Raw genomic sequence first — 10,343 nt, 5'->3', positions numbered from 1 at the left:
TCCCTGCAGGGGACAGGGAGGGGACACATGTGTGCTGCCAGGTCCGTGGGGTGAGGCTGGGCTTGGACCTGTGGCTGTCTCCTGGTGGGTGGCTGACGGCCACAGGGCTCGGGCCCAGCCCTGACTGGAGCTGGTGGCCACGGCAGGCACTACCTGGGGGACCGGCTCCTGACACAAGGGCCATCTTGGCTGGAAGGAGGCATCGTGGAGCAGATCGGGCTGTGCTTCCCCAGCCGCTTTCCCCAAGATATGCTGAGCAACTTGGCTGAGTCGGAGGAGCTCCAGCGGCAGTTCTGCCTCTTCCAGCTGCAGGAGCAGGACAAGCGGCTGCTGGAGCTGGACACGGGCCCGGATGAGGTGAGCGGGATGGGGGCGTGGGGAGGCTGGAGGCTGCCGGCTTTCCTGGTGGGATCCCGGAGCCTGACTTGAGCTGCCCTCGTGCCCCTGTGCCCAGGTGCTGGGACCAGCCGCAGTGGCAGACGTGCCAGAGGTGAAGGTGCTGGCCCTGTCCCCGCGCTGCTGGCCCGTTTCCCCGCTCTGTTACATGGAGAACCCTGGGAGGTTTTTCCCGGCGGTGCTGAGCTCCCCACTGGATGAGTTTGCTGACTTCTGCCGGCAGAGTGAGTGCTGTGGCCGGGGGTGTGCCCAGACCCTCGAGGGCAGCTCAGGCACAAGTGGTGGTGGGCTGGGAGTGCCTGGCAGGGCTGGTCCCCGTCCCTGTCCCTGACACTGTCCCCGGCAGGCCAGAGCCAGCTGGGCTGGGAGTGCACGAAGCCCCGTCGGCTGCAGTGGACGTGGCTGGGCCACGCCGAGCTGCAGTATGGAGACTGCGTCCTGCACGTGTCCACGCTGCAGATGTACATCCTGCTGTGCTTCAACAGCGCCCAGGTAGGGGCTGGAGCCATGGTGGGGCCAGGGAGGCGGTGGAGGCTGGGGCGTGGCAGGGCCGTGTCCTCCCTTGCCTTCATGTTGGATCTCCAGCGGTGTTTGGGGCACGGGACCCCGTTCTTAGGCAGGGCCAGTGACTCTTGGCCATTGCCCTCCCACCCCGTGCTGCAGGAGGTGGCTGTGGAGGCCCTGCTGCAGGCTACGGGGCTCCCTGCTGACCTGGTGCACCACGCACTGACCCCGCTGACCCACGGCCAGGGCGTCCTGGTGGGGAGCTGCACTCCAGGGGGTGAGCACGGGGCTGGGGCACCCAGGGCAGGGGCTGGGCAGGGGGTGCTGGGCTTAGGGTGCAGGAGCTGGTAGGGCTGGTCAGGGGGCTGGGTCCACGTGTTGGTGCTCGGGGCACAGGTGTGTGTGTCAGGGTGGGGCCTGAGGCCAGTGCAGGGCTGGGGGTGATGTGTGGGGTGGGGCTGGGGACATGCAGGGGGCCTGGGTCAGCATGGCTGGGTGGGTGGGTCTTGGTCCCTGTGTGGGCTTGGGCCAGGGCCGTGTGTGTGGCTGTGGCTTGGGGCCACACGTGGGGGACAGGGCTGGGGTGGCCAGCGGTGCAGGCAGCCGCAGGAGGCCCAGCTTGTGTCCCCAGCCACACGTGGCTTCCTTCAGGGCCCAGCTCCAGCTTGGCTGAGCCTGGCTTGGGGCTGGCTCCAGGTGCACTGCGGCTGAACCAGGCAGCCCTGGCCCAGAGCTCCGGCCGCCAGCTGAGGCTGCTGCCCCAGCAGCGCTACCTGCGGACAGAGAGGGCCGAGGTGAGCGCCCTGGAAAGGAAGAGGAACGTCCTGTGCTGCCTCATCACCCGCATCCTCAAGGTGGAGAAGCAGCTGCACATCGACAACCTGGTGTTCAGGGTACGGGGGTGCAGGGGGCACAGGGGGCACAGGAGCTGCCTGGGGGCTGCAGCCACTGCACTGGGGCTCTCTTGCTGCCTTAGGTGATCGATGCCTGTCAGAAGGGCGAGTTGGGCCCAGGGGTGCAGTTCCTGAGCTTCTGCTGCCACAGCGTGGACGTGCTGTCCTGCATCCTGCACCTGCTGAACCAGGGCTATCTCCGGCGCCAGGAGGGGAGGCCTCATGTCTTGGAATACATCTCTGCTGAATCCTCAGCACCTCTTGGCGGCCAAGCACAGATGACTTTCCAGTGCAGGCCAGCCCAGGCATCTCTGGAGGAGGACAGCAGAGACAGCCTGCACTGGTAAGCGTGCATGTCACCAGGTGTGGAGGGGTGTGCATTTCCACCCTGTGTGATCATGGCACATTTCTCCATGTCAGGCGGAATCCTGGCACAGACAGGGTGGAAGAATATCTCATGGCAATGCTGCAGGTGCCAATGGGGCACACGCTCAGTCCAGAGGAGGCAAAGCTGCTCATGAACCAGACAGTACAGCAGGTCCAGGATACTCTGAGCATACCAGATGATGTTTCTCGGCACCTCCTCATGCACTGTAGGTGGAATGTGGATTTCCTGATCCAGTGCTATGTGGAGAACCGTGAGGCCCTGCTCATCTCCTCAGGGCTGCAAGTGCAGGATGTCCAGCCTCCCCCAAGCCCTGGAACCCACTGCCCAGTCTGTGTGAACCAGCTGTGTCCCACTGAGAAGCCACCAACCCTTTGCTGCATGCACTACTGTTGCAAGGTGAAGGTCCTGGGGCCTTTGGTTCCTGCTACTTGACAGGGAATTGCTGCTGTCTACTTGGAGCAGCTGTTCTTTGTCTGAAGTTGTTATTAGGGGATTTTTCAGAACTTGTGCATTCTCTTAGCTCACTTCTTTGTTGTGATGCTTGACTCCCTGGTTTGTGTATTCCCACTTTTGTGCTTTGGGGTAGTGATCTGTGGGTTTTTGTGCACCCTCTGCTGGCTGGGGAGGGCTTCCAGGGTCACACAGCCCTGCTTAGGCCTGATCTCTGCTCTTGTGCCCTGCCAGCCCTGTTGGAGGGAGTATCTCACAACTCGCATTGAGCAGAACATGGTTGTCAACTGCACCTGTCCCATATCCGAGTGCCGTGCTCAGCCCACCACAGCCTTCATCTACTCCATCGTGTCCTCCGAGGAGATCATAGCCAAGGTGAAGCAGGAGGGGTGGCTGCTGGCTGTCCAAGCTCTCTTACATTTTGGTCAGCACTATCAGATAATTTTGCTGCTGCTTTTCCCCTTCCTGTTACCACGACTGGCAGTGTGATAATGGTGGCCAGCCAGATTTTGTCTGTTTTCTCTGATTATGGTCAATACCAGCTGTTCAGGAAAGCATAACGTCAACAAAAGAACACAGTGGTGTTTCCTCTAAATATATCTCTAGCAAGCAACATTTTAGGGACATCATTAGATCAGGGCTAGATGAGAGCCATGGTAGCAGCTCATGACAAGTATCCTCTACTGGTGTGCTGGAAGAAATTTAATAATAATAATAATAATACTAATACTAATAATAATAATAATAATAGTATTAAGGCCAAATGAAAACATGAGCAATTTCATTTTACTGCTGCATCAGTGACCCCTCTGTCCTTTCTCTTCCATCGGTCTCTGGCTTTGAGCAGTTCAGGTTTTTGTGAAGATGGCAGGAATTACCACATCAGACTTAATTTTCACTCTGAGTCTGTGTGAGTCTACAGACTTATCTGAACCAGGCTTTCTGAGCTCTGCTTACCTTACTCCTTGGTCATCAGGCTACAGCAATAGATGCTTGTTCTAAAGCAGAAGCTACTTTTTCTGTTTTTTCAGTTTTTAGGGCTGAATGCCTTCCCCACCGAATGGCAGAGCTGTAGCTGTCACATGACAGACTCTTTTTGTTAACTGCTGGGTAGAACAGTCTCTTTTCCCCTGCTCTGTTGTTTGACAGTTGTATCTTTTGGCTTGTTTTTTGTAGAAAGTGTTTGGAGAATTAATGCGTATATCTGGACAGTCAGTCCTTACTGCTTTTGCAAATCCCATAGTCACACCTGTCTGAAAGCAGGATTTAGTAGCCTGTTGCTGTGACTGTTTTATAAAAAGAAATAATTATTGCAGGTTGACATAAATAGCAGGTAATTTTAACAAGTTGCTCTGATGCTCTCACTGAAATGTTATGTTTTCCTTTTGATCAGTAAGTGGTGTGGCTGGAGTGTTAATGTCTGATGCAGAGTCACACATACAGTCATAGAATATTTTGGGTTGCAGTAATCTGTGGAGGTCTCTGGTCCAATCCTGAGCTCAAAATAACTAGATTATTGTACGAAGATCTAATGCTGGAATTATATTTAAACATAAGAAAACTGTTTGTTGGGGTTGGGGTTTTTTTCCCAATAGTAAGGGTAGTGACACATGGTGTCACCCACTGCATGGTACCAGTTTGGGCAGAGAGGTTTCTAGTTTCTGTGCTTTGGTATATTCAAAATCCAACTGGACACAATCCTGAGCAATCCTGATTTAAGAGAGGTTGAACTAGGTTTTATTTCCAGAAATGCTTTCCAACCACAGCAATTCTATGAAATGCAACAGCTTCCAGGTATGGCATGGTGGGGATAGAAAAATGAACACAAAAGGGTAAACTGACTGAGTGCTGTTTTATTGTGAGCAGTTTGGTGAGATGCAGAGCCCAGAGCACCAGACACTGCTTTTAAGGCCTGACCATGCAGCTTCTCAGGCTTAAATCTCTTTCCTGGCTTCCCATTACAGTATGAAAAAGCCCTCCTCAGACGCTATGTTGAGTGTTGCTCCAACCTGACATGGTGCACCAACCCTCAGGGCTGTGATCAGATCCTCCTTAAAGATGGACTTGGTTATGGAGCAGCCTGTTCCAAGTGCTCCTGGATATCCTGCTTCAACTGCAACTTCCCAGAGGTGAGGCTGAGCTGGATCACAGGCTGTACTGTCTTAGGTTTGGCGCACACCCTTGTGCTTTTCTGTGGTTGACTGATTGCCTTTCTCTATCTCTCAGGCCCATTATCCTGCCAGCTGCAGCCACATGTCTCGGTGGGTGGATGATGATGGATACTATGAGGGAATGACAAGTGAAGCCCAAAGCAAACACCTGGCTAAGCTCATTTCGAAGCACTGCCCAAACTGCCAGGCTCAGATAGAGAAAAATGAGGGGTGCCTGCAGTGAGTACACAATTTTGTTTGTTACTGTGTTTGTGACTGAGTGGCACAGTCCCTGGTTGTGGTGTAGGGAAGCACTGCCAGGAACTGTGTGCAAGTTGCTGTCAGGACTGAGCAATTCCCATTGTCCTTCTGCAGTATGACATGTGCAAAGTGTAATCATGGCTTCTGCTGGCGCTGCCTCAAGCCCTGGAGGCCGAATCACAAGGATTATTACAACTGCTCTGCTATGGTGAGTGGTTTGCTGTATCTCCTTGGTTCATGTTTGTGTTCAGAGACCCCTGTAGCCTCTCAGAGATGGTAAGGATCTCCACTTAGGCCCTTTACTCTAGACTTTGTGAATTTGCCAGTAATACTGGCATTTCCATGTAGCCCTGGTACTCGAGGGAAATTGCTAAAAGTTCCTGTACCTTTCCTTTCAGGTGAGTAAAGCAGCTTGGCAGGAGAAGCGTTTCCAGGATTACAATGAGAGATGCACCTTTCATCACCACGCAAGGGTAAGGCCTCCTCCTTCCTTTGCAGATGCTGACTGCTGCTCAGCCCTGGTGAGCAGGGCACTTTCTGTTGTGTCAGTGTCTTCTCTGCTTAGAATCAGGCTTCACATCCCGGCTGGGATCACTGGATCATCATTTTGCCCTGGCTCTGACATTAAGGAGCAGTCCTTGGCTGCTTTCTCTCTTTCAGTCTGTTGTGGAAACTGAGCACCTGATTTGTGGTGTTGAGGGGCTCAGAGTGGTGCAGGAGTTGGAAGCAATGATGACTGAAGGCTGAGCTCTGCTCAGAACTGAGGTGCTGTAAAAGGTTGAAGTGATGGCACAGTAGAAGTGTCATAGTTGGATGCATTAAATGCTCTTCTGCTGCTTGCATCTTCTGGGATGGCACTTCAGAATGCTTAGCAATTATTTGTGTGGAAGGTGCTGTTTTTTCAATCTTGTGGAGCTTGACAGTGACATTGACTTTTTTCTCCCCCTCCTTTGGTTTTTGCAGGAATTTGCTGTAAGTCTGAGGAACAGCATTTCTTCCATCAGAGAGATGCCAAAAATTAGGAACTTGACCTTTGTTCTTGATGCCTGCAAAGTGCTAGAACAGGCACGGAAGGTAAGGCTGGATAATATAGTCTTGCTGAGGTTTAGACTTAATTCTGCTGGTGTGAGGAGACACCAACCTTGTTCTCCAAAAAAGAGAAGACGGAGAAAGCTTGAGGGGAGGATTAGCATCAGGACAGGGGAAGAGCTCATGTCTGCCCTTCCCTGCTTTGAGTCTGAGTTGAGCTCTGTTTCCAGTGTTCCTGACAGTAAGGTCACAGGATTTGGAGCTCAGCCCAAGTTGACACCATAGAATCAACACAAAGTCAATATTTAGGGTTTTCGTCCACTGGGTTTGGTCCATTCCTATTAGAAATGCCCAGTGAAGGTACTTTGAAAATTCTCCTGATGCTGTGTTGCAGTCAAGAAGTTCCTCTTGATGCTCGTGTTAGGATTTTCTTCTCTTAACTTCATTTCATGAACTATGGATATTTTGGAAGCAGTGAGTTATCCACTGCATGTCCTCATAGCCACACTAAAAAGGATTTGTGGTGCAGCCACTGTGTGTGTGCAGTAAGCCTGTGACATCTTAGGTCTGCAATGCCTGCTCTGTCCTGAAACATCGGCAGGTGGGAATTTTCTTTGCAGTGCTGACTTTGCATATACACCTTGGTTTTGCAGGTAGGCTTGATTTTGAGAGAGGCATGTGGGACAAGGGTGCCTGACCCTATTTTGTCTTCTCAGTGTAGTAGCCCCTGATATTTCTGGGGTACATATCACTGTTGCTTGTTGCTGCTGCTGCTGAGTTTTCTGGCTCATTTATTTAAATAGAAACAGTGATCTCATTCCCTGCTGGGTGCCTATATGGCTTTAGGGGTCATTAATTCATAACTGGAGTTTACCACTTGTTGAAATGCCTTTGTTGTGGGCTCTTGGTGCTGTACAGCACCATGCCTGCTTCCCTTTGGGCTCCATTCTCTTTGTTCACTGCCACTTTTGTTCAGCCTGGGCTGCCCAGCATTGCCTAGTCCTGTGTGCTGATGGGTTTGACTCTTTGCCCACTGGTCAGTCACACTTGTTATGCATTTACAGTCTGTGTTCTTGTGGTGGTTTGCAGGTGGGAAAAATCAGTTATTTCAGACTTTAATATAAAATAATTGCACATTCATTTCCAATCCTACCAGTAGCTTGAGCACTGCTGTCACTTGTCATAATGGGTCACTGGGCTATGGCCACAGGCCAGAGGCCACTGATAATATTGAGGTCTGGAGGGGATTGATGCTGCTTCCTTCTTGCCCACTCTGAAGCTGAAAGAGGGTGCTTAACAAGATGATGTGTACTTTTCCAGGTGCTGGCCTACTCCTGTGTGTACAGCTACTATAACCAGGACACTGAGAGCATGGATATTGTGGAACAGCAGACTGAGAGCCTGGAGCTGCTCACTAATGCTCTGCAGATCCTTCTGGGTAAGTCCTGCAGCCTCCTTGAAGTTGTGACTAGCATTTCTAGCTGTAGTCAAAGAGCAGCAGCTCAGTAGTGGGGCATATATACCAACACCCAGCTGGCCTCACTTCTCCCAGTCCAGTCCTTGCCTGCTTGATGTCATTTCTGAGGAAGTCCACTGGAGCAGTTTGGCTGCCAGTGGAGATTGATGCAGTAATGAGCAACACGTTCTGTTTGAAAGAGGAATTTGCACAGGAGGTCTAAGCAGCTATGGCTGGCTTAATAACCAGAGCCAAGGACTTGGTCTCTATTCAGGAGTGTGGGATGCAGCATGACTTTGTTGGCCTTGAATTGCAGAGGAAACCCTGCTGCAGTACCAGGACCTGGCCACTTCTCTTCAGCTCCTGAAAGCAGAGCACTTCCACACGGGTTTGGAGTTGGTGCGGCAGATCAAGGAGCGTCTCTTTGCAATTCTCTGGCACTCCACACAGGTGAAGGCCACGTGGCTGTTTGTGGCTTGTCTTGCTCTGGTCTGATTTGACTGTGAGCAAACTAAAGGGCTTGATCAGCTGAGGGGATAGACTCAGGGTTGTGTGTGTGCAGGGTAGGGGTTTGTGGTGCAAAATACACCCCGAATTACATAGTGTTTGTGTCTCTTTTGGCTGTTCTTTGCTGCTAACAGGATTTCCATGTTGGGCTCCAGACTGCAGGAGATGCTGTTCAGAGAAAGTTGAAACTTGCAAATGTGCCTGCTTCAGCCCTTGCATGTACAGGGTGAGTTTTCTTAGTGGGGTAACAGGGAAAGGTGAGTGACTGCAGACAAAAAGCAGGTGAGCAGAGTTTTCTTCTGTGCTCACTGACATACAAAAGAGTGAATTGCAAACACTGATTACTTGCATCCTGTTTTGTGGTTTTGTGGTTTCCCCCTGAGGTAGCAATTTAAGTGATGTAGTGGTGTAGGAAAACGAGCAAAACCTCTGTTTGTATGCAGCTATGATCAAGAAAACTCCATCACTGGCACACTCAGCTATGGAAGTTGCTCTCCCTGGACTCTCTTGAGTTTCTTTGGCTGGGGATGCTGAGACAATGACAGTAGGGTGTTGTGGGGCTGGGTCCCAGCTGATGCTCACAGCAGAGACTCTGCTTTTATGCTCTTCTCAACAGGCAAAAACGCATCCTCCTGTGTGACTCCCCCAACACAGATGAAGGTGGCAAGGAGGTTGAAGATGAGGAATATGATCCACAGTGGCAGGAAGACTATGATGATGATGATGATGACGACCTTGATGAAGACAACTTCATGATTGATAATGATTCAGATTGTGATTCTTACTTTGATGATAATGATAGCTATCGTAGCTAACACTAGAAGCGTTCTGTCACCTAGCCTTGCCACCTTGGACCTCTGCCTCTATTTTTTGTCAACCAGTTTGTGTTACTGTTTTTCCTCAAAGGCAGGGAGGAGCTCTCAGATGGAACAAAATATTTCCTCTGGGAGGTTTCTTGCTCAGTGACTCTTGAATGTGCAGGAACGTGCTGTGGGCAGCTGGTCTGTGTTACTGTGGCCACCTCTCTCAGAAAGACATCTCTTTGCCTTTTTCCCTTGTCTCTAGTTCTGCCTGTAGGTATTTAATTGAGTTAGAAAGCCCACCTGCAGAGTAAGGACCACTTGCCACCTGTTAAAGGGCTGCTCCTTGTCCTTGGTGTGCTGTCCCCAAGGGCTGGGCACAGGGGGGTGGCACATGTCCCATCACAGCACTGTCTAGCAATGGCCAGTGTCTAGAAATGCTGTAAAAAAATGCATTTACACTCAAAGCCTCCCAGCTGGAGCTGGTGGGATTCTCTCCAGCCACAGATGGATGTGGTTCGGTTCCTCTGGTTGAGAGGAGCTGCATTTTTGTCCTTTGTTGGAGTTTTCTTCTCTGTTATGAAGCAGGAAGGGCTACTATGAGTGACACAAGTTTGCAGGATTGTTTAAGTTTATAAATATATGCACACACATATATTTTATATACATATATATATATATGCAGAGGTTGTTCAGATAATACTGTATCTTTGCAAAAAAAAAAAACCAAAAAAACCCTGAGGAACAAGGGTTGAAAAAAAGTTCTGTTTAAAAAAATAAACAGTTTTCTTCTAGCACAAGCCTTCTTGTTGTCTGTGGGGAGCAGGGGAGTGGAGGGAGAGCAGGATATCCTCAAGTGAGAACGTGACCTGGATGTGCTTATCCCAGAAGTTATTTGTGAAATTAGCTAGAAATCACAAATCTGGGTTTGGAATCCTCACCCAGACCACGCGGTCTGCCCTGCAAAGTGGCTTTTCCTTCCTGGGCAGTTCAGGGAACAGCGAGAGGGTGTGGGGAGCAATGGGAAAGAGGGCAGGGGACCAGGCCATACAGAGTATGGCTGGTGTTTTTGGGACCCAGCTGCAAGACAGGATGCCTGCATCTTGATGGAGGTGGTGCCTAGCAAAAGGCATATGTGGAACTGCTATCACGGCTTGAGGGGTGATTTGGGGATTGTTTTGGAGATACAGGGCTCTTAGGCCTTGGATATCATCTGGAAGGGATGTGGGGCTGCTGGACAGGGAGAAACTGCCAGACAGACCATGAGGGAAGACTGGTTTTTCCACTTCCCTGCAGCTGGTAGCTCCTAGTCCTGCAGAGTCTGTCACGGTGGAAATCCCAACCCTGCTCCCCATATGTGGCAATGGGTTCCCTGTGACACCTCTCTGGGCCCTTTCCTCGGCGGCACTTGAGGGAGAGATGTGGTGGGGGTGCCCAGACAGCCTTGTCTTCCCCAGTGTGACCAGTCCTTGCAGGAGCAACCTGAATTTCCCAGGCTGTTGGGGATGG

The 10,343-nt window shown here is 51.2% G+C and overlaps 1 protein-coding gene across 2 annotated transcripts; it reads left to right on the top strand.

Moving 5' to 3' along the window:
• The first annotated feature begins 44 nt into the window (after positions 1 to 44).
• Positions 45 to 8,957, top strand: LOC121357097 (cullin-9-like). Of its 2 annotated transcripts, none has more exons than XM_041474091.1 (17): positions 45 to 357; positions 455 to 620; positions 743 to 888; positions 1,060 to 1,177; positions 1,552 to 1,793; positions 1,877 to 2,136; positions 2,214 to 2,577; positions 2,866 to 3,006; positions 4,596 to 4,760; positions 4,858 to 5,021; positions 5,157 to 5,250; positions 5,441 to 5,515; positions 6,006 to 6,116; positions 7,392 to 7,509; positions 7,844 to 7,977; positions 8,169 to 8,260; positions 8,651 to 8,957. In XM_041474091.1, exons 1-17 carry the CDS (start codon positions 250 to 252, stop codon positions 8,847 to 8,849), a joined length of 2,697 nt encoding a protein of 898 aa, XP_041330025.1. In that variant the 5' UTR covers positions 45 to 249; the 3' UTR covers positions 8,850 to 8,957. The 2 variants fall into 2 exon arrangements, with proteins under 2 accessions (XP_041330025.1, XP_041330027.1); XM_041474093.1 differs by having other exon boundaries at positions 48 to 357; positions 1,597 to 1,793.
• The last annotated feature ends 1,386 nt before the right edge of the window (positions 8,958 to 10,343 follow it).

The sequence above is a fragment of the Pyrgilauda ruficollis genome, unplaced genomic scaffold (genome assembly GCF_017590135.1).
Source record: "Pyrgilauda ruficollis isolate IOZ18807 unplaced genomic scaffold, ASM1759013v1 scaffold31, whole genome shotgun sequence".
Classification (NCBI taxonomy): Eukaryota; Metazoa; Chordata; class Aves; order Passeriformes; family Passeridae; genus Pyrgilauda; species Pyrgilauda ruficollis.
Note: the sequence above shows the minus strand (reverse complement) of the source record. Positions and strands in the feature narration are given on the sequence as shown.